Here is a 26,080-nt window from a genome sequence, read left to right as displayed (position 1 = left end):
GGTGAGGCGACACTGTCGAACGATATAGGGCTTGGTTGTGTTAAGGGCTCATGTTGAGAGTGAAGCCTGGGGGTGAGCGACCCCGCGGTAAAACTTGGCATCGTGTAGTCACGTGCTGGAAAACCACGAGCCTACCCTGCACACCCACTTTTTCCCCTTTCGGAGGTCAAGAATAAGGACACCAGGACAACAAAGGAAGAATTAAATCTGAGTAAAACTTAGTATTATATTTAGATAAATACATTGAGATAATATTATAATTTAGCTAAGATATTTAGAAGTTTTTTTTTTATTCTTCCTTATGCTTACGCTTAGGCATGGATAGGTTAAGGAGCTGTTGTTTTGTTTGTTCCGGGATGCACGCCTCCCTGTCAGCCATTCAAAGTAAGCGGAACTTGTGAGTCCCTTACTGGGTCAGTCGATTGTGTCAATGGCTGTGATCACCGTGATTGTGGCTGAGGCTCGTTTAGAAATGTGTCACAACAACCAACAGTGAGAAGGAGTGCACAACCTCCCCTTTAGGTGCTGACAATGCAGGAGGTCAATGGGAAGCTGGACTATTGTCATGTAGGTATGGAGCATAGCCCATAAAGAGGTAGTAAGCCGAGGAATAGGGAGGCATCAACATTAATGTTGGCCAATTTGCCACGGGTTGTGGGGGTTGTGCAGTCAAAAGTGATACCACTGGCGTAGCACCTCGAATCCTACCAACACCTGAACCAACTTGAGCATGGATCTCATATCCGACAATCCAATCGTGTCTGGAGGTGGCTGCTCGGAAAAGCATTGCCAATATGTATTCCTTGATCGGGCCGCAACCATGTGACACCAGCTTGGGGAAGTCGAGAGCGAAAAAGCTGCAATAATGCGGGTGGCTGTTAAATATCACAAAGGATGTGGAGTAGTATTCCGACATCCGGGTCGCAATGTCGGCCCGAGTCACACCCAGAATCAACAGATCGGGGTAAAAAGGGTGTTTCAACGACCCCTGGACCTGCATCTGACATGTCAAGCCTTACCCCAAACCGATCGCTTACCCGCTTGTCACGGGCCGACCTCCAAGCGAAGTCGGGGTCACACGCTTTTCTTCTTGTTCCTGATGATTGCCTGTGATATGTCAGATTGAGAGCTTGCATAATTACTGTCGTTTGTGGAGATTAACCCAGCAAAATGTTGCTGTAAGGGGAATGTCGGCCCCTGACGCCAAGCATGTCACTTCTCCAGGCTTCCCCTCAAACCTGGAGTGACAGCCCATGCAGTCGTTCCGGGTGACAAGCATCGCACGATGCCTCGTCCCGAGGCAATGTTTCTGTACCCCCAGTCAGAGACCCTAGATATCTTAAGGCAGTGATCACCCGTGCTCCGTGCTCAAGACTACTTGATGAATGTTACACTGTTCCACGCTTCTGCATTTCACTTCACACTTATTCCATCATTATCTTGCCTTATTATCTTTCCATGAATAATGCTCACATTCATTGGACGAGGCCACAAGGGCGATGACAGCCGCGACGAGATCGCCCTTGTAGAAATCCACAGCGAGCAAGCTTCGGCAAAGGACCAGGAGGTTGTTTCAGAACCTGTATCTGTATCCCCGCGGTCACGAGCTTGGGCCACGGCCGTCGATATGGGAGGCCCGGGTCGAGTCTCTGTTAGCTCCAACGACATCCCAGACCACGTCCGCAGGACGCTGCAGAGAGAACGCCAGGTTACATTCTGGGGATGCTGTCGTCAGTATCCCAAGGCTGTAGCGTGGTCTCTGATGTTGTTCTGCACCATCATCATGGAGGCCTTTGACAAGTCGCTGATACAAGGCTTCATTGCGTTTCCACCCTTTCGCAGGAGGTATGGGACCCCAATAACAAACATTGACGATCCAACCGTCACGCAGGACTACGAGATTTCGCCAACATGGCAGATGGGGCTGCAGAATGCCGCCATTGCTTGCGAAATCGTTGGTCTCCTTGCCCATGGTTACATCACTTATCTTATTGGGTATCGGAAGATGTTGGTCCTTTGCATGATTTGGCTCATGATTGCTATCTTTGCCTCCTTCTTTGCCAATAGCATCGCCATGCTTGCAGTTGGACAGGCACTTTGTGGTATGTATCATCGGATATGGCATCATTCTAATGGATTGAGAAACTGATCAGTCCAGGCTTCCCTTGGGGCGTTATTCAGACCCTCGCCGCCACCTACGCCGCCGAGGTCGTCCCATCAACATTGAGGGCCATTTTGCTCAGCAATGTCAACATGTGCTGGTTGATTGGGCAGTTTGCAGCAATGGGCGTTCTTCGCATCTTTGTCGACGATGAAACTGAGTGGTCTTATCGATTGCCATTCGCGATTCAATGGGCCATCGCCGTGCCTCTGATCATTGGCGTGTGCTTTTGCCCCAACAGTCCATGTAAGCGCCCTGTCCTCAATGCCTCTGGGTGATGTTTTTACTGACTGTAATAGGGTGGCTTATTCGTCACGAACGACCGGACGAAGCTCGCAAGGCTTTGAAACGACTTACCAACGGCCACAATCTTAACATCGAAGACACCATCGTCGTCATGGAGCACACGAACCAGCTCGAAAACAAGTACAATTACGGAGGCGCGAGCTACAGAGATTGCTTCAAGGGTGCGAACCGTCGCAGGACTGAGATTGCCTGTGCTGTCTGGGCGTGTCAGGCCCTCTGCGGTTCTACCTTAACCTCGTACGGGGCCTACTTTCTTACCCAGGCTGGGTTTAATGCCGCACACTCATTTACACTGTCGACTGGCATGTACGGCATGGGCATCTTGGGAGGCATGATCTCTTGGATCTTTCTCTCATTCGTCGGCAGACGCAAGCTTTATCTGACTGGATTGTCATGTGCCCTTGGCTTTTTGACCGTCGGTGGAATTTCGTCAGTTGCCCTGGCATCGACTGGTGTAACCAACTGGATCTTGGGTGGCATCATCATTGCCATGACTTTCACTTACAACATCACAATCGGTCCTGTCTGCTATGTACTTGTTGCCGAAATCCCCTCAACAAGACTCCGCGTCAAAACAGTTGCACTTGCAAGAGTCACATACAACATCTTCATGATGCTCAACAACGTCGTGGTCCCACAAATGCTGAGCCCAACGGCATGGAACCTCAAGGGCAGGGTGTGTTTCGTGTACATTGGCACCACCATCCTGTGCCTAATATGGGCTTACCTGAGACTACCCGAGTGCAAGTCACTGTCATATCTCGAGCTGGACATCTTATTCGAGAAGAGGGCGCCTACGAAAAAGTTCAAGGAGTTTCAGGATCGTCTGCAGGGTACGGCTTACATGAGCGCTTCAAGGATCGAGAGGTCTAAAAACCCTTGGCATGGATGGATGGCTTACTCATGAGGCGTGCCTTTTCCTTTGTTTGGATGTCATGGTGTTTTGTGGTGGCGCTTGGGGGAGAAAAGCGTTTGTGGTTAGGTACCTTGGGGTTAAGAACTTAGGCTTGGGGGTTCTTTACGACATGTACATTTTGTTAATGTGACTAAATTCATAGTATTCCTATTATAGGTCTTTGAAACGGCGGTGAGCTTCTAACAGGCCCTCTTCAGAGCGCTCGACCAGGCTTGAGCCACCCTCCCGAGCCGGCCGGTGCCGACGTATGCCAGTTGTAGTAATTTTTCGGAAGTTTGCCAAAGTTGCCGGTTCATCCCTGCTGTTGGTTAACCTCATAGGGCTATATTGTCACTTATCAGGTATTGTAGTCTCCACCAGAGGGTAGCTTTATTACATTTGGTGCCTTATTTGATCGTAATGATATGGGATTCTGGTCTCATTATTATTACTTACAGAGTTTTCCTTGTCTTGGGTACAGGAATCGTGCTGGAAGAGGCTTCAGAAAGGTCATGGTGTTGAGTCCATTACGCCAAAACAATGAGTGATGAGCCTTGAAAAAGCATTGCTGAAGGGTTCTGGCTGGTAATCTCATGGTAGTATGAGACGAAACTTGAGTGACATCTGATACAGCACGAGTGGCCGCTTTTACGTCTTTTCGATCGCCTCGTTTTTTCATCCGCGCCCCCCAGTCCTATTAGTTCTACTTACCTAAAGGGGTGAGCAGGGAAGATATTGCCATTTTAGGACCCTCGACCTCTGAATTGATCCTATTGCTCTATCCAACTCTTACTGTGGCATAACGAAAGGCATGGCGACTTTGATGAGTCTTGTCGACGGGAGGTCCTCTTTTGGGACTGGGGTCACAGATAAAAAAGCCTCGTAGCCCGTGGTTAGATTCTTTTATGCCTGAAGCCGGGTCCTTCGGCAGGTCATAGGGCCCGAGAAGAGCTTTTGATCAACGGATACGATACACCTGCAATTCATTCATTCAGGCATGCATGGAATAGTTTCCTCGTTATAACTTAGTGTTTACATGAATACACCTGCAAGTCCTCCAGTCGTCCCCTGGTCTGGACCAACTTCCAAATGCCACCGCTGGCTTGCGGAGATCAGCACAGCCCACGTCTGAAACGCTCCCCTCACATTCACGTCCAGACCCCCGCTCGATATTTAAACTCAAAGTGCCTAACTAAAATGAAATTGAAATCCTTCAGTGCCGCGGGTTGTAAAAATAGCGACTTTGCACAGCCCCAGAGCAAACCCATGCTTTGTTGGTTGTATCAAGTTGCACCAGATGATAGAAAGGAGAAGATGTAGAACCAACAGGCCAATCAGAGGTTGCACACAAGTTCCCTGCCCCCACGGCTGCCTAGGTCCTGACGCGGCCTTTCCTCACTCCATTTTGTGCATAAATACAGAACGCCAACGTACCATATGGCAGATTGTGCCTGGAGGCCTCGTCAGTTGTACACATCCTAGAGCCAGGCCTCCTCAAACACAGAAACACGATTGATAAAAAATCTTGATTTTCGTTCATTTCCACAATGTTCAGCATGCGAGAGTAAGTCTACGTGCTAGAGAAATAGTATGTTTGAATGCTAAGTATCATGCGTCGCAGGAAGCCAAGGGAACGCGCAATGCCGCTAGTGCCCCTGCCCTTTGATAGAACCCTCATCTCAAGACAGTCGGCGCTCTTAGGGGCGTACCGAGAATGTCCTATGGCCGAAGCATGGGGCCGATTTTGCCCCAATATGGACTTTCGACGATATCTGCTGGCTCTGAGTGAGGAGAAACGCGTCGAACAGAGCCAGAGGGCCGCCAAGCTGTTGAAACGAGCAAGTATAAATCATGTTTACAAAGTTTCCGAGTTCAGCTGGGAAATCTGCGCTTGGAGAGACGTTTTCGATCTGATTTTGGATGATGAAGGGCTGAGGATGTAAGTAGGATTCTGACCCGTGCTTTTTGAGTTGATTAATAGGGTCAAACATTCTAACATGGTCGTAGGGATAAACGACCATATGACTTCGCCGAGAAGGACGAAAAAGGACAGTTTGAGGTTAAAACCAAAATTCCAGACGCAACAATGGGACTAAAGTCATACGACAACTACTACCTTAAACGGGGGTATGTGTGCACAGATCCCGATTGCAACGACGATCACATCGCAAAGCAGCCCGACGAAAGACTTTCGGAAGATCTTCTCTCTGCTATGATGCAGAATCCCGAATGTGGTCTAATCGTTGATGGCGTGTGGGGAAAGGCCGATCTCATCTTCCCATTCGCAGTCTACGAAGCGAAGAAGCGAGCTACAAGCTATGATGATGCTGAGGAGCAGATATACCACGCGTGTAGGACGTATTTGGCCATGCTAGATGATTTGGCACGCAATCCCGATAACGTTTCCGAGTACCAGTCAGAAGAGAGCGATAAGTACCAGCTTTTTGCCTTTACATCCTGCGGCTCTTATTGGCAAGTGTTTGTCGCATGGAATTTCATGAATGATTGTGTAAGTCTTACAAACCCCCCTCAAGCTTCACATAAATCTGTCCCAATGCCAAACTGGATTTCCTTTAACAACTGGTTGTTAACACCCTTGATCTAGATGGTGGAGACAGTATGGGAAGGGGACGTCAAGTACCCCAATTACGCCATAGAGCTCATATGTATCATCGACCAGGTACATGATTATGCCACCCAGCAGCATCGCCCTTTTGTCATGAAGCATCTTGAGGCGTGGCACGATCGACACAAGAGAACAACAAACCCTGCCGCAGCAAATAATAATTCTTTCATAGCCTCACCACTGAGCGTTCCAAGCCCGTCAAAGGATCCTTACTCGAGCAGCGATGAAGACATACCTTCTAGTAGCTCTCTGGGTGTTGATGACATGGCAAGCCTGTTTGATCTGAGTTCAAACATGCCTCAGCCCGAATGGTCACGACTCAAAGCGGAGTCGAAGATGACCAGGAGTGATAGGGCACGGCAAACAAGAGCTTACAATCAGGAGCTACGAGGTTTTCGAGGTCTCTCTGCTCGGGTACCGGAACTTAAAAAGACACCAGAGAAAAAGCGACCGAGGGGCCGTCCTCCGAAGGCAGCAACTCACAAGCAGAAACCTTTGAAGAAGAGGCAGCAGGCTCAATCATCGAGAGCAAGAAGCGGCAGAGCGGTGAGAAATACGAAATTTCGTAGCGCTAGAGTGACACGCAGTATGACCAAGGGTTTATAGTTTTGGTTGTCAGGAATATGCATAGAGGATCTGAGGGTTGGATGAGTGTCAGTGAAAGATCCTCCGATCCATTTAAGAGTAGCTTTGAGGGGCAACACTTGTAGTCAATTTATCAAATCATTTACAGCTTTCGTGACTATTGACAATCAAGGATCTTATAAGCATACCATGCCTTAGCTGGGACTCATTCGTTGACTTCCCGTTGAGTTGCCCTCTTTGCTTTATTCTACAAGGATACGAGACAGAAGATATCTGGTGAAGTCAGGCTCACCGACATGAGATGGTATATGATTTTGGATGCTCCACGTTGCAAGAGTGAGCATAAATTAGACGCTTGGTACTCGGAGGACATTGAGAGAGATTTTAGACAAAATAAGGTGGACACTCACTTCGCTCAGCTTGGTTGCGGAGCTCCATGTAGGAAGGGGAGAGGACTGAATGGCATGAAATATATGTGCAATTGAAAGACAATCTACCGTTACGGACAATCTATTAGGTCTCCCACCTATACCGCGCATCCCCTCAAAGCTCAAAAGTTCAGAGCAGTGCAAAACCCACAAGTGGTGAGCGCAAAAACCTCACCACTCAAGAAGTGAAGTTTGATGACGCTGAGATAGATATTTCTCAACTTCTTTGGTTGTCGTCTCCCAAAAAGCTCGCACCTGGTTCAGATCCTTTGAAACGCGATGAGGCTCCTTGACCTCACCAAAAGGCTCCAAATATTTGCCCTTGTACACCTCCGGCTTTCGCCAGACCTCTGGAGCAGTAGCGGCGAATAGGGTTGTGAAAGAGCCCTCGTCCAACTCCAGCATAGCCCGTCTCATGATCGGCTGCAAGAAAAAGGAGAAGATGCCCACAGCGTTATCGCTCTTGACGGCTCCTGGGTTGATCGATAGGGAAGTAATAGGAATATTGGCTTGATCGAAGCGTCGTTGAAGTTCCTGCGCGAACAGGACATTGGCAAGCTTAGCCATGCTATACAGCAGGACATTAATGGTGAACATGCGCTTCTGCACGTAGCGGTACTTCCACGGCTCATACGGAAGTTCGCCTCGGAGAAACGCTGGGCTGGAGAAGTCGAATGTATAGTCCGCGGGGAGAATTATGTGGTTCGCGCTCGATGAGACGGTAATGACGCGAACATCGGCGTCTTTGACGGCCGCTGCATTCTTGAGGAGTGGGAGAAGGCCGTTTGTGAGAACGAAATGGCCGACGTGACTAAAAGCTGTGAGATGCTGCGATAAGGGGAGGGAGTTAGGAACCAATACCAGACTGCCATGGCTGTTTCCCAACCAGCTTCGTTGGTCTCGAGATCCTTTGTTGCCAACCCTGCGTTGTTGACTTGGCAGATGTGAGTAAACAACCAGTCCTAATAGCGTGGGAACATACTCAAAATATCAAGCTTAGACTCGTGCTCTTTCATCCATGCAGTTGCCTTCAGCACACTGCCGGTATCGCCAAGATCGAGCTGAAGCCAAACCAGCAAGTTTTCAGGAATCTCGGGTGCTAAGGAGCGTATTTCCTGTCTGGCCGCTTTGGCTTTGGCTTCGGATCTGGCGGTGTAGTAGACTTTGGCGCCTTTAGATGCGAGATGTTTCACTGTGTGCAAGCCGATGCCAGAGCTGAAAGTGTGAGTTTGTGTTCATGACCTGTGTGGCAGAGACTCACTTTGCGCCTGTGACTAGTGCTACCTTCCCACTGAGGCTGGGGGTTCCATCACGAGGGTTCCAGCTTTGTCCCATAGTCGCAAATAGTACCTCGATCTTTGAAAGCGCTGTATTATATATGGGTAGTAAAAGAACTTGGAGTAAGGGTTGGACTCATCCATATTGAAAGCCAACATCCAAGCATTTATATGCGCTATTCTCTTCGCTGAATCACATCGCGGATGACAAATTGGCTCGCAATTCTTAACCATTTATTCAGTTTAAGATGACATGTCTGCTTTGAAATGAGCTATCTCATGGAACAGCGAGGGCTATAAAATCACATCCCAAGTCATCACCCATCGCTCTGGCTGGACAGAGCGTTTTGAATGGCAAGAAAATGCGAAAATGCCCCTGGGCATGGCAGACGTGCGGCTGGATTGAGATGGTGTCAGTCCCAATGCCGTGCCTCGAGGTTCCCGGCCAGGTAAATGAGAAGGCTGATAAATCAATGCCGAGATCTCCATGCAGCCTTGGAATCAAGAGCCGATGTCTCATGATGGCGCAAATGTTGACGCCCTTGTCCAAGTGAGGATAGACTCGTGTTCTATGATTGGCTACTCATTCCGCAGGGCAAGAATTCACGACGCTAACGCAGATCATTTTATCTAGTGTCATGATTAGTCACGGTGACCTTCAACTTCAAAGAGGACGGAGGACGGCGGTAAACACTCTGCCCAAGTTCAGCCTTCGTCCATAGAGAGTCGATATTAATTGGCATCGACTCACCTCGCAGTTTAATGCCAACAGATATCTACCAACCAATGGCTGCGGGCTGCTGGACTTGTAAAGGTACGATTCCTATTCCTCTGTCAAGACCTGGCATTACCTACTGACGCATGACAGATCGCAAGGTCCGCTGTGACTTGCGACAGCCCTCGTGCGCAAACTGCGCCCGATCGAAGAGAAAATGCGCCGGATACGGGATAAGACTATCATGGCCACGGCTAAACGACCGGAGACGCTCCATGATCCATGACCCCGGCCAACCCCCACGTGCCAATCTCGAAAGCGAGAAGGCTCTCCACTTCATTAATACATACACTTGGCATGTGGCCATGTACGGATCGTCTTCTGACGGGAGCTATTCAAGTACGTTTCTCGCCTCGACTAATTGGCCCAAGTCTAACGAGGATGGGTGGCAGAGCTGGTCGTCAGACCCCCTGGCCCTTTGCTGTACTCTCTATCGTTGATCAACCGAGATGAGTCTATGCTTCTGGACTATTGTAAGATATCTCGATGACTTAACCTTCCGCTTGTGTGATGGATGCTGATTCATTTCAGACATGCGGGCGGATACAAAGATTCCTGGCGCAGACCCTCCTCGGCCATTGATGCAGGTGATTCTTCAGATGGCGCTTGCAGACTCTACACCTTCTTCGAAAGCCGTCCTACAGGGCATATTGGCCTTGTCATCTCTACGCTTATCAGGGAACTTTGCTGCGTTCGCACACAAGACAAAGGCCATATCTGCCCTTGCTCGGTCGTTGAGCTTAGACAAGACGCGCGAGATGACAAGCAAGACTGTCGTTGCGAGCATGCTTCTATATCTATATGAGGTTATTCACTCCCAATCTTCCCTCTAGCAACTAACGGTAGCTAATGCAGATAACTTGTAGACTACCCACCCAAGCTTGACAGGCCCTTCATGGGCTGTATACCTTTGTGGCGTCAAGAAGATTGCCAAATCATCATACACCGAACAAAGCCCCAGTCGTTGTATGGATGTCGGGCCATTCTTCAATTGGCTGCATTATCATGAAATCATGGGCCACTTCAGTTTGGTCTGGTGGGCACCTCCCGATCCGCCGCCAATATGTTTCGTCGATGCAGCCTCACTCTTGGGTCTGCCTAGGATTGAAGAGACAGATATCCTTCGCATTCAAGATGACCAACTTGATGCTGCTCCCGATACAACCCAAATTTTGCAGCATGGCGAGGGACCTATCTGCTCTTTGCCAGTCTTGGACATCATCTCATTCTTGTTCCATAACATCAGCCCTGACACGGAGCATACTACCTCACCAAAACGGAGGCAGCGTCTACTCAAGACGGAGAATTCCTTACGAAAATACCTGTCAGACTATCCATCCACCAAGTCCACCGCCGAGTCTCGTCCATTATCCAGTACCAGTACTCTCCTCCACGCCATCGCCGCCCTCATCTTCCTTAACCGTGCAGCATTGGATTACACTGGAGAAGAAGCAGCCCACGAGGTCCTGGTCAAACGCGGTCTGGATATCCTAGAGACTCTCAGTGTTTCTTATACTCCGTGGCCTATCTTCATCATAGCCTGCGAGGCACACAGAGACTCGACGCGGCTGTTAATTCTCGATGTTGTGGCTAAGATAGAGGAACATACTGGGAGCCGCCGCTTGGCTCTGCTGAGACATCTCATTGAAGCAGCCTGGAACTATCATGACCTAAACCTTGGGCGCTGGTCGGATTACAGAGTCATGCTTCACTCTGTTATACGGACGGCACCTTACATGCCATTTTTTGCATAGACTCTAATTGAAGAGGATTTCTTGGCAGATTTATGATAGTTCGATCTTTCAGCATGTAGCATAGTATGGATGGCAAGTGAACGTAGATAATATCACATCACTTCATCTCCGTCATCTCTACCTAGATTGTACAAAACTCCCTTCTCGTCATTCTTGAGACTCACCATACGCCTTTCTGACAGACGGCCTAGAGCTCAAACGCCGATGCCATGCTAGAAAGTTGGGAAATTTCTCCTTAACTTTGTACTGTTCCCACAAAACCTCCTTGAAAAATGGTGCGTATAGGGCGACCCTGTTCCACGGAATGAAGGACAGATCTGCATACGTGCTGTGGTACTATTAGAGAGAAACTTCATCAGGAGTCCAGTCCAGTCTCACCATTTGTCCCCTACTAGGTATTCCCGGTCTTTGAGGATAGTCTCCAGCACCTCGAAAACTCGAACTGTCTGCTCAATGTATCGCTGTTTTGCGATCGGAATGTCATCAGGACAACGATGAAACCACACAGCTTGGCCAAAATACGGGCCCTGCGTGAGAAATCTCATTAATACCTCGAGGATTGACCAAAACCCTGAACGACTTACCTGGCCTGACATCTGAAAATGCAGATATTGTTTCAACGCCCACTTTCCCCTTGCATCCTCCACTGTCAACTTGCCCTGCTTGTCATACAGCTCGACAAGATACTCAACAATAACTCCAGACTCCCAGATGGTGAAATCCTCATTATTGGGATCAGTGAGGGCTGGAACCCGGCCATTAGGATTCAAGGCGAGGAACCAATCCTGCTTTGGATTGTCCACTACAATCTGGGCCATGTCAGTGGTTGCAAAGCATCGATACAACCGAGGACATACCTTGTCATAGGGGATCCCGAGTTCTTCAAGAACAATGGTGACTTTGAAAGGGTTTGGCCCCGCGCCTTGTTCACATTATTAGCTGACTACTACAGGATAAAGGGGCTTGGAGTGTTACTATGCACATAAACCGTGAGGGGTTTCAAGGCAGTCATGACGAACGGAGTAAACGAACGGCGCGAATAAAGAGGTATTTGGAGAAAATGACAATAATCAGTTTTCCTGGTCGATCAAACCGGGCTCGTAGGTTTATTAGATTAATGATGGATAGTTTTGAGGCTTAAGATTACTCATGCTGTGATATCAACGTTATCCCTGAAAGTCATCTTGAAGAGCCTATCCACAATCCTCCCCCACTCCTTGTCTCGCATCGCGCATCGGACAGCGAGGTCGATCCGTTTGACTAAAATTCACCCGAGGCGTCCCGGACTCGCGAGCCGAGCATGGATCAGGGCAAGGATAGCCATGAAAAATTGGCTAAGCATTCGAAATGCAGCCATGCCCAGGCCTACTCGGGGAGATATGGTAACTACCCGACGTAAAACCGCCAGCTTTAAGCCCCATTCAGTGGACGGGCCGTTCTGTGATTATACTAGCCGCAGTCTTGGCATTTCCCGATCGCCGAAGGCCAATAGGAGGGCAGTTGGGACATGCCACGGAATGATGTCGAGCCGCTCCCGTCTTGATAACATTGAAGGCTGGTAATCTTCCCCTGGCTTCCCGGCAGTGGTGAAGCCTTCTAGCTAGAGGTTGAGTCCAAAAACATCATTACTTGAGTCATTTCCCCAAGTCAAGTTGAGGAGTGGCTTCGTAATGGATAGGCTTCGTTACCTCTATACAATGGTCAAAGTTATACCAAGGAGCCAACATTGGAGGTGGAGGATAGCCGGGGAGATAAGCTGAACCTTCTGTTGCCGTCAGAGATCCCTAAAAATATTTCACACGCTCATCTAAACAATCACTGGCTTGGAGGTCGCTAAATAAAGGCTACGAATAACGCCAGCAAGACTCAAATCCATATTTTGCCAACACGGCCTTTATCGCTGCTTTCCACCGCACGCGCATTTAGACACTCAACCCAATCATGGAGACCGTTCTGGTTGTCGGAGCCACTGGCAACATTGGCGTGTCTGCTGTCAAAGCTGCTCTTAACACTGGGCGAAACGTCATCGCCGTGGTATGAAATCAAGCCAGCACCAGCAAACTTATTCGTCATATTGGCACATCCAAGGGGATTACGATCGCGGAAGCCGATGTCACGTCTCCAGATGGTGTCCAAAGCGTTGTGCAGCGTGTATGAGAAGGCCAACTTCCGTCCTTTCAGCATGTTTACTCATCAGGTAAATACGCATTTGAAGACAGCGCCACAGGACAATACTGACAGTGGGATAGTCGGAGCTTTCGACCTTACGCCTCGCATTACCGATATCAGCACCGAGGCGTTCCGGAAGATTATGAATGTTAATCTTGAGGCCAACTTTTGTAAGCCTGCCCGCAACCCATTGCATTAGCATCTATCCCTCATAACCGAATTTTCCTAACTTGTCTAAGTCGCATACAGAGCCACAACTCCGTATCTTCTTAAGCAGAAGTATAGAAAGAGCACCTGGACCCTTATGACCGGTGCCGCAGGTGACAGTGGTGTAAGTTGTTGGCGTGCTTGGACTCCCTGTGGGATGTAGCTTAACTAACCATATTATCTCTAGTGGGCTGGCGTGACTGCCATCAGTCAGGGAGCGCTCTTCTCCCTTGCCAATATCGCTTGTCGAGAATTAGCCGAGACCAACATTCGTTCCAACGAGGTCTGGCTCGCGTTTCGAGTTAAGCATGATAAGATGGCGGCAAAGAACGGAAGTATCGGATCATTTGCCTTGGCTCCCTATTACGAGCAGATTCTTTCTCGACCAGAGATATCCGCCAACAGGGTTCGCCTTGCGAAGCCAGCCGACATTAGCAGTTTTACATGGTCTAAGAAGTTTGTGTGAGCGGCAGACCATATTCCCATAGATAGTGAACAGTAGTTGTTGAACAATGTATAGTTAACTGTCGCTCTTGTAATGGCTTCAAGGTGGTCAAGTAGCATATAACACAATATCAATTAATGGGGACTCTCCGTAGGGGACCTTGCAGACGAACAATAAGCCCACCTATAGGGAGGGTAGCGCGCCATTTCAAGACGAGCCGTACACAATAGCTATAGATGCCTTAAGGAAATGAGGCAAAAGCCACAGAAGTGAAACGATGAAGTACAGTAATAATATCTCTCTAGTCTATAAATATAAATATCTAAAGAGGGGTAACCTCTACCCTCACGACTTAATATACAACCTATATAGTCCATACCCTAGTTTCCCAGCGCCGCTTTATTCATCCTTGGCCTCCTGGGCGAAGGGGTAATCTATGTAGCCCTCATCGCTTTGTGCGTACATAGTCTTTGGATCGAACGGCGCAAACTCGATGCCCTTCTTCGCTTTAAATACCAAGTCGGGATTAGAGATGTACGGGCGACCAAATGCCACCACAACGTCGTGGTTCGCATACTCGACATCTACCGCATTCTTAGCGGAAGCTGCATCGTAATTACCGGCAACGAGAACAGGGCTCGCATCGGCATAGGTGTCCAGGATGAACTTGATATCTTCGCCACTTTGTTTAGCGTCAGACTCGCATGCGTGAAGGTAGGCCAGCTTGAAGTCGGCCAGCCTGTGTACAAGATCTGAGAATTGAGGGACAGGATCGTCCATGCGCATGCCTTGGTACTTGCTCCAGGGGCTTAGACGGATCGCAGTGCGCTCTCTTCCGACTGCTTCGACAACAGCCCGAGTGACCTCGACAGCAAAGCGTGATCTGTTTTCGATGCTTCCACCCCAGTTATCGGTTCGTTTATTTGAGACGTCTTGGATGAACTGGTCGACGAGGTATCCGTTGGCGCCATGAATCTCCACTCCATCGAACCCAGCGCTGATGGCGTTCTTAGCTGCGACTGCAAAATCGGAAATTGCACCGTGAATACCATCCTCAGTTAATGGAGTCGGGTAGTGCATCTCATCACTGAAGGCACTCTTCATAGGGACATCGCTACTGGAAACCATCTGGTGTCCTGCTTGCTGCAGGGACTGCGGGTTTGCAGCGCGACCAAGAGCCCACAGCTGAAGAAAGATATACGATCCGTTGGCGTGCACGGCGCTGGTGACTTCCCTCCAGGCGTCGATCTGAGACTGGTTGTAGATGCCTGGGACGTTGGCATAACCACCGTGTCGGGGGCTGATGACGGTGGCTTCTGTAACGACGAGAGATCCGGGGGCCGAGGCACGCTGCTTGTAGTACTCCTTTACAGAGGGTAACGGAACGTGAGAATCGCTAGCCCGGAGCCGGGTCATTGGAGCCATGGCAATGCGTTGGGAGAGGGACATGGCCCCGACCTTGAGGGGGGTGAAGAGTTTCGCCATGTTGCAAGGGAGTGTTGATTTAAGCCTTGCAGTAGTAGCTTTGGAGGCTGGAAATGTTTATCAACGATGAAGTAACCGCCAAACCAAGATCAAGGTCCATTCATATACAGCCTTGGTCGGTGAGCTTGTTTACTCGTAGTTTTCAGGATAGTGGCGTGGTAGGGTCCCTAAGTCCCCGATGCAAGAGGGCCACAGCAAGTCACAACAGAACCAATAACTGCATTTGTCATGTCGGTCTTTCCTGGGACTTGGCGCGAGAACCGAGGTACAACGCCATGGCCACGCCTCCATCATGAACCCCGTTGCTTAGATAAAGCAGCACCTCAGAGCATTCGTGGCGGTGGAGTCGCTTACAAAATTCCCCAAGTCATATGGCGAATCTCTTTACGTTACCATGTGGGCTTCTCTGAGTCAATGCTATTTGGTTGGTTCTCGGACTCGGCGACTTAATAAGAGGAATCTTGCCGTGCCTGGTTCCTCGGACACTCGGGGAATGCCAAGACCACCGATCGTTTGACGGTGCCGGGGACGTAAGATATCTCCGTACCCACCAATTGTGATGATGTAATCAAGTTTACTGGCAAACCTCTAGGGTAGCAAAAGCCACTTGTCACGGGACCGAGGTCGCGCCAGGAGACAAACGCGAGCATTCAGCACTACTAGACACCTTAATGTGGCCCAGCTGGCCCCGTACAGTACCTACGCGTCTCAAACAGTCATTGTCAGCTCAGTTTTATCAGGGACTCTCCCCATCTGCCATGACTAATCCTCCTCCATCCAGCATCACGACCCCTTCCATCACCACCAAACATGGACGATCCTGGGCCAACCAGTGCAAGCCAGGAGCCCAGAATCACCAGAAAGAGAAAGCGGACCGCTCATGCTTGCGAGCCTTGCAGGCAGCGCAAGTCTCGCTGCGATGGGTCACGCCCAGTCTGTGACCTCTGTAACGAGCATGGCGTTGAATGTTACTATCGAGACTCCGTGGCAGTGTCAGCGCCCAAGGTGGATCATCATGCCGTAGCACAGCTTGACACTCGTCTGAGAGATATGGAACGTCTGCTGCATAGGCTGGTCCCAGCTTGCTCTCGAGAACCCATTCCTTCTCCCTCATCCTTGGCTCAGAATGATACCCGGGAAGAAGTAACTCACCCCAGTTCCGTTGAGACGCAGGGCCATGATGCCATGCCCCAGGATGAGACCTGCGTGGATCTAGCCTCAGGCACTGACAATTTGGCGTGGCCTGCTGATCCCAACGATAGTGTTGATGGCATGGCATCAATCACTTTCCAGGGCGAGACTTGCTCCGGGGTCTTTGGTACGAAAGATAAAGGTTGTGTTCATCTGTGGCCAATGCTGATAACATATGTCAAGGTCCTACATCCAACCCTGCCTTTCTCCAAAAGATCATTATCGCACAGCGCATCATCTTCGGACAAGGACAGAGCCGTACACCAAGTTTGAATACCTTTCAAGCTGCCCCTACGCTTGATATTTCACGGCCAGCTTCTCCGTCGCTCACATTGACGGGCGCACAAAGTCCTCCTGTAGCAAACCATCACGTTCTCCCTTCTCATCACGATGTCTTGCAAATGGTGGATACCTTTTTTGACAATACAGGGAAATTCTTTCCATACCTTTACAAGCCTTACGTCCTCCGCAGCTTTGCCAACATGCGCAGAAATGGCTTCCAGAACGTTGAGCGATCCCAGCTTTGCATCTTGAATCTGCTCATGGCCTTCGCCACCACCCACTGCCCTTCAGACTTGCCGGCGTCAGCCAGGGCAGAGAGAGGCGATGTTTTCCTGCAGCGAGCACTGCTACTGATCCCGGATATCAAGCCGGCAGCAGGCAATCTTGAGCCAAGTAAGTACATTTCACCACCGGTGGATTGTGCTGATCATATACACAGTACAGGCGCTGTTGATGGCAACCCAATATGTTCAGGGCACTCAGAGATCGTCCCAGACGTGGGATATACTTGGCAGGCTCATCCATGCGGCTTTTCAAGTAGGCCTGTACCAACCAGCTAGCCAAGCTCACTATACTCCTCTCGAGGCCGAACTCCGAAAACGAGCCTGGTGGATGTGCTTCATCATGGATAGGTAACGTAACGCCTTGGATTTGCCAGTGATTGGGGAGGTCGATGATACTAACCAAATGGTAGAATGTGCAGCATGACCTACGGTCGTCCACAACTCATGCCGAATGCGTATATGGTGATGGACTTGCCGACCGATGTTGAGCTTGAGACGCTTGCTGGCAACCTTCCGGATAGCTTGATTGCTTCTGCCGCGTCAACACCGAGTCTCTTGGTCTACACATCGTAAGAGCCATGATAAAGGGACATTTGTAAAATGATGGACTGACGTGTGTGTTAATAGTCGGCTATATCTTATTCTCGGCAAGGTCATAGAGTCGGTCTATGACAACAACATATATTGCCCAGCACAAACAACAAGCCTGCATCAGTTGCTGACCAAGGTTCTGGAGGTAGATCAGGACCTAATCAACTGGCGTCAGCAACTCCCCCCTGGGCTCTCCCAGGTCACTGCGTCAGAGCTCAGTCAGTTACAGGCCGTGGGAGAAACACAGACATACCGGTTCCGGACCATCCTCACCGTAAGGTATTTGAATGTGCGGACTCTTCTACACAGAGCCATCTTGTCGCGGCTTTTGGAGTCGCCGTCACGTCAGGCCCATCAAGACCTTATATTCAACATGAGTGTCAGTAGCATGGAGACTTGTGTCGATGCAGCCTTGGAGTCAATTAGTATCATCTCACAGGCGACTCACCAGCAGTATTTGTTACCGATATGGTGGTACTCGGTCTATTTCAGTAGGCTTCCCTGCTCTAGAAACGCTTGGTGTTAATTTCCATCCTGACATCTCATAGCTTTCACTGCTGCTCTGGCCATCTACGGCAGCATCCTCGTCATGAACAGAGGCGATACGCAAACTCATCGGTTCGCGCCCGCAGACCTTGTACAAGCCTTGCAGACAGCACTCCAAGTCCTGGAGCAGCTTGGTGGCGAGACGCACCAGGCATTGCGGTGTAAGAAGATTGTGCATCGTTTGCTTCAAGTTTCTCTCGCTTTATACACCCCAGCCTCCAACACCGAACAGCGACGGGGTGGAGTATGTGAAAGTGATCAGGTCCAGTTAATCCCCCCGGATGCAAATTTAGAACAACTCGACGGGGGGTTCATGGGGGGCCTCGACTCAGACATGATGCTGGATCTGAGCAGTTTTGTAGATGGTTTGGGGTCCTTGATACCAGACATGTTCCCCCTGTAACGTTGTGGTTCTCTTTCATCAAAAGGACTGATGCTTGCTTCAACGCTCTACAACACCCCTTTACGCCATCCAGCCACCGGCGACACTATACACAGCACCAGTAACGAAACTCGCTTCGTCGCCTATCAATTACGTCAGAACCACTTGAAAAGGAAACAGACCAAGTGAGGCATACTCAGGAGGAACTCAATTACGTTGGCAACCTCTGATGGATCAGCCTTTCGATCCAGGGCTTGATGAGATGCAGTTAGACTTGTACCTATGGACGCTTCCATATCCTTCACCATGGGCGTATCAATTGTACCTGTTTCCACCTATTAGTACTACCATATAACGCCCAACCCATCTCTGTTCATCTGCTAGACTCACTAGGAGCAACACAGTTCACTCTCACGTTCTTGGAACCCATCTCCTTGGCTGCCGTCTTGCTCAAGCCGATGACGGCGTGCTTGCTTGCGCAATAAGCTCCCATGCCAACTAACCCCTGAAGACCACCGGCGCTCGTGACGTTGACCTATGCAATTTTTGGTCAGATGCACATCAGACAAGAATGGACAGGCGCAGGCGTACCAGTGACCCTCCGGCGCCCATCACGGACAAAGCAGCCCGAGTGCAATTGAAAGCACCTGTAGCGTTGACTCCCATAACCTAATCCCAAATGTCATCTATCTCATCGACGATGTATCTATGCGGGCCACAGAAGCCCGCAACATTCACGCATCCGTCGAGCCCACCAAACCACTTGACTGTGTCCTGAATCCAGGCACTGACGGCGCTGCTAGACTTGACGTCGACGGCGGTAATGATGTGTCGTTCATTGTCTCCCCCGAGTGAAGATCGAGCCGCTTCTAACCGTGGTAAGCTCAAGTCAGCAAGAGAGAGCAAAGCCCCGCGACGTGCAAGCAGCTTTGCTGTGGCCAAGCCGATGTTGCTCGCTGCACTAGTTATTGCGACTTATCATTAATGATTAGCCATATATGGAATTAGAGTATTGTGTGGGAGTATTTATCCTTTTTTTTAGCAAGGCTAGTTATTCTGTTTGAGTTTGAGATGAAGAGTGTGAGTAACCTTTAATTAGCAAGTTGGAATGATATTTATAGTTGCATGCATTTGGGCTTTTATCGTATCCGCGGAACGACGACAACTCAGCCGGAATTATTCGCCTGTCAAATATAGCTTTCCGGGGGTACCGGGACGGAAGTCCAACATGACTTGCTCTGCTCGACTGGCTGGGATGACGGGGGCATCTGTCCTACAGGCCCAGAGCGGACAGAAAAGACAGGATGACACGAGCCCTAAGATATCTCTTCAAATGCCTTGAATTTACCCCCCTTCTCTAATTCCTCAAGTTCAGCTCACCTAGGTTACTGGTGGAATGAACGACCGGCTTGTGAGTCTAAGTTCCCTGTGCCGAAAACTGCTTCCCGTACGTCTAAGCATTCTGCGTCGTAAATATACTCTGGGGTAACTCCACACTTCGCGAGTCTGGACCAAGCCGCGGATGGTACCGCGATCCTACATTCCTACATACCGGTGCTATTCATGAACCTGGTAGCCACGTCTGTGAAATCTCTCGTTCATGGGGGGCCGAGATCGTCGTTGTCGCCTTGCAGCTTGGGGGCAATGTCCTTGGCCGGACCTCACGGGGGCTCGGGGGGAGATAACGGGTGCCGCGGACTTGACGTACTAAGCCCCGACGAGGAAAATGCTCCAGCTCTTTGATCAGCAAACACTGATACCCCGGATTCTGCACTCCGGATACTCACCAAGATGGACCCGCAAATACCAACAGTGATGGAAGACCCCATCATGAATGGGATCCCCCGCGGCACGTCGACCGAGAAGGAGACCAGTATCGAACGGCCCAAGAAACGTCAAAAGGTCAGCGCAGCTTGCGACCGGTGCAGAAGCAAGAAGACAAAGTGTGACGGAGTTCGACCAGGTATAATCATCGCCCCGAAAGTGTTGAATGGTTAACTGACCGATGCATCGCGGAGCGCTTTAGTGTGTAGCCCTTGTCGAAGGCGACAGCAGACGTCGACCACCTGTACCTGGGGTTCTCGAAAGGTTCGAGGAAGCAGCACATCACGGGAATATCTGTTCAGACTGGAGCAAAGGCTACAAGAGCTTGAAAATGAACGACGGACATTGCAGACACCAGCCCGGGATTATATGTCTCCAAATGTCTCTGAGGAACGGATTGACGATGACGACGACGACGACGAGCAGAATAACGCCATGTTGGGATTGATACAAGAGAAGACTGGCCGGAGACTGCCGATACATGGCGACTCGAGTGTCAGCAGCTTCATGAGCCACATCAGAAACGTGCTCGATCACCACCTGGCGTCTCGCGCTGCCAGTGTTGAACCCAATCAGACGGCCGACATGGTTCAACCTCAACTAGTCACGACCATGGGTGACCAGATTTCTCACGTAGATGTGGTTCTGCCTCCCCGCCGAAGGGCTGACCATCTTCTTGACGTCTACTGGAGATGCATTGATCCGTTGTATCCATTCCTGGATCGAGATCAGATGGAGTCAATGTATCGACGCTTGTGGGCCGGGGAAAATCTTGGCGAAGACACCAAGATGTTCATTAGCCTCCTCAACGTGGTATTCAGTCTGAGCTGCAACCTGAACCCCCGGATGGAGCCCGAGGAAAGGGGCTCGAATGCGGCCGTGTTCTACCGACGCAGTCAAGCACTCCTCGACTTCTCAGACCTCCAGAATCGCTCAGTCCTGGCCGTACAGTGCTTTCTTTTATCTGGGCAGTATCTACAAAGCACAAACAAGTCACAGCAATGCTGGATGTCGATTGGTATGGCCATCCGAGTAGCTCAGAGCATCGGCCTGGATTTGGTAGCGACGAGCGCCGAGGCACCCACGACAACTATCAGGGAGACGATGCGAAAGGTCTGGCACGGCTGCATCCTTATGGATAGGGCTCTTTCTATGACATTCGGCCGACCACTGATGATCACCCCGCAGGCGGCGACAGCAGTCCCCATGCCGCTGGTACATAATCATGAGGGCCTTTGCAGCTGCCACTCCATTCCATTCAGCTTTGATGTCGCACATGAGCGCGATCTGCACTTTTTCACTGAAGCCCTCAAGCTATATGAACTCATGGGTGAGGCGCTACTCACGGTATACGACGCTTCAGCTGTTGAGGAGGCAGTCAAAGTCGACGAATATGCCGTGTACTTTGGCAGCCAAGCGGCCAGGATCGTAGGTCAGGTTTTCGAAGTTGACGACAAGCTCCAGCGTTGGCAAAGGTGTCTTCCTATTCATCTTCGCAATGACCCAGATGCTCCCAAGTCGATTATCCACAAGCGTCAGAGCCATATTCTATTTCTTCGTTTCCACCACACTCGCATTCTACTGTTGCGTCCCATTCTGTCACGGTTCTGTGCTAGACAGGACCACGGCCGGGCAGGCTTCTCAGAGACGGTGCCCTGGAAGATTGCTCTTCACTCATCTGTCAGTTGTGTGAGGGCAGCCTTGGAAACTGTCGAGTTCTACGAGTCCAGCATTGGAAACCGAAGTATCCAAGACTGCGAGGACTTGCTGCCTGCCTGGTGGTATAGCACCTTTTACATCTACAGCGCTGCTACAATTCTCGTAGCCGCACAGTTACACCCTGCGCTGACGGCCGAAGTTGGACCAAAGAGGATTCTGGATGGGTGCCGAGCCAGCATCAAACTTCTCACATCGTTCCAGAGGTTCGGGGACCATGCCGTGAGATGCGCGACTGCCATTGGCATCCTTCTGGGTCACGTCCAAAGGAGGCAGAAGGGTCTAACACTGCAGAAGCGGCGAGGGGAACTAGCTGAGCTGGATCAATCCGAGTCTCTCGCAGAGGAGAGGGGACCAGACGATGCATGCGAGCATCTGGGGAACCAGAGAGCATACCAAGCAAGCCTGACAAAGCAGTCTATGCACAGCTTTGACGCCAGTAGAGAAGGTGCAAGCCATACTACTTTCATGAATTCTACTCCTAACGAGATCAAGTCTTTGGATTTTGGGTTGACCATTCATACTGATGTGATGGAAGGTTTAGCAGCGATCGACGGGCTGATGGCGATTGACTTTGAGGGTTTCAACTATGAACTGGATTTTGACGATTTGTCTTGGCTTAATAGCATACCCGCGCAACTATACGAGAACTAGATAGAATGGACACTACTAGCTATCAGCACTTACCTCTCTCTGGTGCAGGTGGTTGATACGAGCGTAATGTGATTCTGATATCAGCGGATTAATCAATAGACATGAGGGGATTACATGAATAATAGTACTAACATCTAGCACTTGGCGAACTGAATCTCCGGTCAGGTTTGCCAGTATGAATGTGTGATGCAAAATCTGGACTACTTGCGATGCCAGCGCATAGATTTAATCCTTTTATCTCATGGCAGGTAGTGACTGACCGGTGCGGTGGCCTGCGTTGCGACTACGTGATATCCTTGACTGCAGCCGGTTAGTTTGTTGGAGATTCTGTTCTTGCTCGGAAGCAAATACTTCCGATGCTTCGGCTCCGGTCTCTCACCCACCGCCCTGGGCCGTAGTGGCATTGGCTCTCTTCTGGTCATCGTGAGAGCGTCCGCTTTGCCATGTATCAGTACAGATACAATCCTCTCCTCTGGGTGCGAGGATATACATATAGTACCCCCTGTGATCAAGAGAATATCTACCAAATCAGATTCGACATCCACATCACCGACAAAATGGGCCACAGTTAAAACTTAAAGCTACGTATCATAATCAACGGCGCTGGGCTGGGAGGACTCGGAGCCGCCATCGGACTTGCACGTAAGGGGCACCATGTCATAGTCCTTGAGGCTGTATCCGCTTTATCAGAGGTATGACTGATGCTTGATCCCTAATGTTGACTGTCGTTTAAACAAGACTGCATTGTTAGGTAGGCGCAGGCATCCAGATTCCACCAAACAGCTCCCGAGTTCTCGAGGCATATGGCCTTACTTCCAAGTTCCTTGAAAAGATCGTATGGCCTCGGGGGTTTGCGTTTCGCAGATACGCCACTGGAGACATCTTGGGGACCACGCCGTTGCATCCTCAACTCTCAGAGGCCTACGGGTTCCCGTATTGGTTGATTCACCGGGCCGACTTCCAGTCCATCCTGTTTCATGCCGCCAAGGAAGCTGGCGTCGACGTCAAACTCGCGTCTCCTGTACATTCCGTTGACGTTGACCTACCAAGCATAACGCTTCTCACCGGCGAGACTCTGACGGCGGACCTCATCGTAGGGGCGGATGGAATCCGGTCCAAGACACGGGCTGCACTTCTAGGCGATAGCAACGTGCAGCCTAATGACGCTGCAAACTGTTCTTACCGTGCCACTGTGCCCGCTGGAGCCATGAATGCGGATCCCCAAGTCTCGCACCTCATGACAGATGTCAACGCGAACTGTTGGATTGGACCTAACCATCACATCATGGCCTACCCGATCCGCCAAGGGGCCATGTACAACATGGTGCTCTCCCATCCAGGCGGTGTCGCTGCCGCCGGGAAATGGAACGAACCTGGGAACCTGCAAGAGATGCAGCAGCATTACAAGGACTTTGATCCAGTTATTCGAAAGGTGGTTGGAAAAGTTACAAGCTGTCTCAATTGGAAGATTGCAGACCTTCCTGAGCTGCCAACCTGGACGAATGAGAGAGTTGTCCTCTTGGGAGACGCAGCCCACGCAATGGTGCCTTTCTTGGCGTAGGGGGCCGCCCAAGCCATTGAAGATGGTGCTTGCCTAGCAGAATGCCTCGACCGTGTCAAGAGTCTCTCGTATCTTCCAGAATACCTTGAAGCTTACGAAAAGATTCGCAAGCCTCGTGCAGAACGCGTCCAGAAGGGAACCAGGGATAGCAGCTTGATCTGGCATATGCACGATGGCCCGGAACAGGAGGCTCGGGACAAGGCATTCTCCTACATGGACTTGGATACCAGGGATGAAGAGTTTGAGGAGGAACTCGAAAATGCGAACCCAAATAGTTTGAGTGGTAAGATGTTTCAGCAATGGCTGTTTGGGTATGATGTTTTTTCAGCGACCAATTCTGTACTGGATCAGATGAGTCCTAACACGCAGAGCAAGATTTAGACTGGTGCTAGAAGAACTAGATCGCTTTGATTTAGAAGAGAATTCTGCATTTTGAAGCCGTTGAATCATCCTTACCTGGCAAAGTTGATCTCAAGATTATGCACTCGAGGGGGGGACAGAACACTGCATCAGGTACATGAGTCGAAAAGAAGCTATGTGTAGAAAATAGGTCGACTGATAGGTCTGTCATTTACAAGGTGTTCAGAGAGAGAACGAAACAGTAGAGTTCCAAGACAAGGTCATAACATCATCAGTACAGACAACACATGTTTTGGCACCTACGACACATCTTTTACGAAAAAACAACTCTATGAGGATATAAAATGATTTTGTGTTTCATTTGAAGCCAAAACTCTCTCAAACACGGATCGAACTCGCAAACTTACACCCTCTGTGTCACAGGATTGCTATAAACAACAGGGAGCTGATCCAATGGGACGCGCCGCATAAACTCCTCAATCTTCAAAGCCTTCACGTCTGGGTACTTCAAGTTCTGAAGGTACGGTCCCACGTAGGTCTGCTCATTTATCATGTAGTACTGGTAGAGCCTATTTGCGAGGTTAGCTCTGTATTCAAGCATGACGGTCGGTTCCAACCTACACGGCCATGTATTCGTTGGGTTGGCTCGAAGGTCGATTTCGTACACTCCACCTTTCGTCATAGAGTTGCTTTGCAGAGCCCTTTATCACGACATTAGCCTTGACGCCATAGACCCTCTCATACGCTTTCGCAATGTCGTCCATGGACTTGGTGTCTCCCACAACTAAGACTGGTCAATACTGAACACCTAGACTATTTAACCACGCGAACATATACTCACAGCGCTGAATGCCAACCGCCTCCTTGTCAAGAATGACCTGTGTCGTGAACTCGGCCGCGTTTCCATAAGACGTGGTTTCGAACAAAACACCTGGCTCGCCCCAATGCGAGAACGTGTGTGTTCCAGAGTCGTATATGCCAAAGTAAGGGCTGATGAGAGTCTCAAGAAAAGCGCCGATGAGAATATGGACTCCTTTCACGAACACCTTGGTGCCCAAGTAAGCCTTGACATGCTTCATCGGATCTTTGATGAAGAGCTGCCCGAACTCGAGCTTGGTATAATCCAAACACCAGTCGCTTGCCATGTAGCGAGGGACTTTTCCATCCTCGCATGCGTCAATGAGGACCTTCTGACCTTGGATCATCAGATCGTCGTCTCCCAGGTAGCAGCAGACGACAATATCGCAGCCCCTGACAAATTTGGCGACTTGGTCTTGACCATACGCGCCGCCTTCCACAATCTCGACTTGAGAAGAAGCAGAGAGGTTTCGGGCTAGCTTGGATTTGTTTCGACAAAAGCCACGGACCGAGACTTGTTGGCCAGCATCAAGAAGTTTGGAAGTTAACAGCTGACCAAATTGGCCAGTGATGCCTGCAATTCCGACTAAGAGGGTCATATTGGCTAACAACAAACAAGGAGGGAAATGTATACGGGGTAGTTGCAGTCTCGGAAAGATAGTCGGAGTTGTTACTAAGAAGTGAGCACCCTTCGCCCTGAAAGGCAGGTATTTTATCG

At 50.0% G+C, this 26,080-nt stretch overlaps 12 protein-coding genes across 12 annotated transcripts; 7 read left to right on the top strand and 5 right to left on the bottom strand.

The window, feature by feature from the left end:
* Positions 1-1,627: 1,627 nt before the first annotated feature.
* Positions 1,628-3,374, top strand: NECHADRAFT_45343 (uncharacterized protein; the record flags this gene model as incomplete). Its single annotated transcript, XM_003049258.1, has 3 exons — positions 1,628-2,102; positions 2,159-2,407; positions 2,461-3,374. 3 exons carry the CDS (start codon positions 1,628-1,630, stop codon positions 3,372-3,374), a joined length of 1,638 nt encoding a protein of 545 aa, XP_003049304.1.
* A 1,535-nt stretch (positions 3,375-4,909) lies between these two features.
* NECHADRAFT_82529 (uncharacterized protein) lies at positions 4,910-6,639 on the top strand (the record flags this gene model as incomplete). The annotated part of the gene is made up of 5 exons (XM_003049257.1): positions 4,910-4,926; positions 4,984-5,301; positions 5,370-5,871; positions 5,968-6,534; positions 6,595-6,639. 5 exons carry the CDS (start codon positions 4,910-4,912, stop codon positions 6,637-6,639), a joined length of 1,449 nt encoding a protein of 482 aa, XP_003049303.1.
* Positions 6,640-7,232: 593 nt separating this feature from the next.
* NECHADRAFT_26779 (uncharacterized protein) lies at positions 7,233-8,303 on the bottom strand (the record flags this gene model as incomplete). The annotated part of the gene is made up of 4 exons (XM_003049006.1): positions 7,233-7,763; positions 7,868-7,935; positions 7,984-8,216; positions 8,263-8,303. Coding segments are annotated over 4 exons (873 nt in total), but the record flags the coding sequence as incomplete, so codon positions are not given.
* Positions 8,304-9,064: 761 nt separating this feature from the next.
* Positions 9,065-10,807, top strand: NECHADRAFT_82527 (uncharacterized protein; the record flags this gene model as incomplete). The annotated part of the gene is made up of 4 exons (XM_003049256.1): positions 9,065-9,092; positions 9,147-9,392; positions 9,585-9,859; positions 9,920-10,807. 4 exons carry the CDS (start codon positions 9,065-9,067, stop codon positions 10,805-10,807), a joined length of 1,437 nt encoding a protein of 478 aa, XP_003049302.1.
* A 92-nt stretch (positions 10,808-10,899) lies between these two features.
* NECHADRAFT_82526 (uncharacterized protein) lies at positions 10,900-11,819 on the bottom strand (the record flags this gene model as incomplete). The annotated part of the gene is made up of 6 exons (XM_003049005.1): positions 10,900-10,928; positions 10,972-11,135; positions 11,186-11,334; positions 11,392-11,616; positions 11,665-11,729; positions 11,783-11,819. The coding sequence occupies 6 exons, from the start codon at positions 11,817-11,819 to the stop codon at positions 10,900-10,902; spliced, it is 669 nt and encodes a 222-aa protein (XP_003049051.1).
* A 929-nt stretch (positions 11,820-12,748) lies between these two features.
* NECHADRAFT_82525 (uncharacterized protein) lies at positions 12,749-13,707 on the top strand (the record flags this gene model as incomplete). Its single annotated transcript, XM_003049255.1, has 5 exons — positions 12,749-12,841; positions 13,023-13,146; positions 13,216-13,307; positions 13,371-13,645; positions 13,704-13,707. 5 exons carry the CDS (start codon positions 12,749-12,751, stop codon positions 13,705-13,707), a joined length of 588 nt encoding a protein of 195 aa, XP_003049301.1.
* Positions 13,708-14,027: 320 nt separating this feature from the next.
* On the bottom strand, positions 14,028-15,113 carry NECHADRAFT_45190 (uncharacterized protein; the record flags this gene model as incomplete). The annotated part of the gene is made up of 1 exon (XM_003049004.1): positions 14,028-15,113. One exon carries the CDS (start codon positions 15,111-15,113, stop codon positions 14,028-14,030), a length of 1,086 nt encoding a protein of 361 aa, XP_003049050.1.
* Positions 15,114-15,923: 810 nt separating this feature from the next.
* NECHADRAFT_82523 (uncharacterized protein) lies at positions 15,924-18,259 on the top strand (the record flags this gene model as incomplete). Its single annotated transcript, XM_003049254.1, has 7 exons — positions 15,924-16,431; positions 16,488-16,979; positions 17,026-17,218; positions 17,281-17,439; positions 17,498-17,952; positions 18,010-18,168; positions 18,240-18,259. 7 exons carry the CDS (start codon positions 15,924-15,926, stop codon positions 18,257-18,259), a joined length of 1,986 nt encoding a protein of 661 aa, XP_003049300.1.
* Positions 18,260-18,470: 211 nt separating this feature from the next.
* Positions 18,471-19,657, bottom strand: NECHADRAFT_94917 (uncharacterized protein; the record flags this gene model as incomplete). Its single annotated transcript, XM_003049003.1, has 6 exons — positions 18,471-18,532; positions 18,586-18,714; positions 18,780-18,924; positions 18,981-19,058; positions 19,089-19,363; positions 19,618-19,657. The coding sequence occupies 6 exons, from the start codon at positions 19,655-19,657 to the stop codon at positions 18,471-18,473; spliced, it is 729 nt and encodes a 242-aa protein (XP_003049049.1).
* A 523-nt stretch (positions 19,658-20,180) lies between these two features.
* Positions 20,181-22,583, top strand: NECHADRAFT_82521 (uncharacterized protein; the record flags this gene model as incomplete). The annotated part of the gene is made up of 2 exons (XM_003049253.1): positions 20,181-20,352; positions 20,416-22,583. 2 exons carry the CDS (start codon positions 20,181-20,183, stop codon positions 22,581-22,583), a joined length of 2,340 nt encoding a protein of 779 aa, XP_003049299.1.
* A 557-nt stretch (positions 22,584-23,140) lies between these two features.
* NECHADRAFT_82520 (uncharacterized protein) lies at positions 23,141-24,525 on the top strand (the record flags this gene model as incomplete). Its single annotated transcript, XM_003049252.1, has 4 exons — positions 23,141-23,150; positions 23,247-23,275; positions 23,335-24,126; positions 24,205-24,525. 4 exons carry the CDS (start codon positions 23,141-23,143, stop codon positions 24,523-24,525), a joined length of 1,152 nt encoding a protein of 383 aa, XP_003049298.1.
* Positions 24,526-24,907: 382 nt separating this feature from the next.
* Positions 24,908-25,961, bottom strand: NECHADRAFT_82519 (uncharacterized protein; the record flags this gene model as incomplete). Its single annotated transcript, XM_003049002.1, has 3 exons — positions 24,908-25,073; positions 25,126-25,288; positions 25,346-25,961. 3 exons carry the CDS (start codon positions 25,959-25,961, stop codon positions 24,908-24,910), a joined length of 945 nt encoding a protein of 314 aa, XP_003049048.1.
* Between the last annotated feature and the right edge of the window lie 119 nt (positions 25,962-26,080).

The sequence above is a fragment of the Fusarium vanettenii genome, assembly GCF_000151355.1.
Source record: "Fusarium vanettenii 77-13-4 chromosome 7 genomic scaffold NECHAsca_9_chr7_10_0, whole genome shotgun sequence".
In the NCBI taxonomy this organism is placed as follows: Eukaryota; Fungi; Ascomycota; class Sordariomycetes; order Hypocreales; family Nectriaceae; genus Fusarium; species Fusarium vanettenii.
Note: the sequence above shows the minus strand (reverse complement) of the source record. Positions and strands in the feature narration are given on the sequence as shown.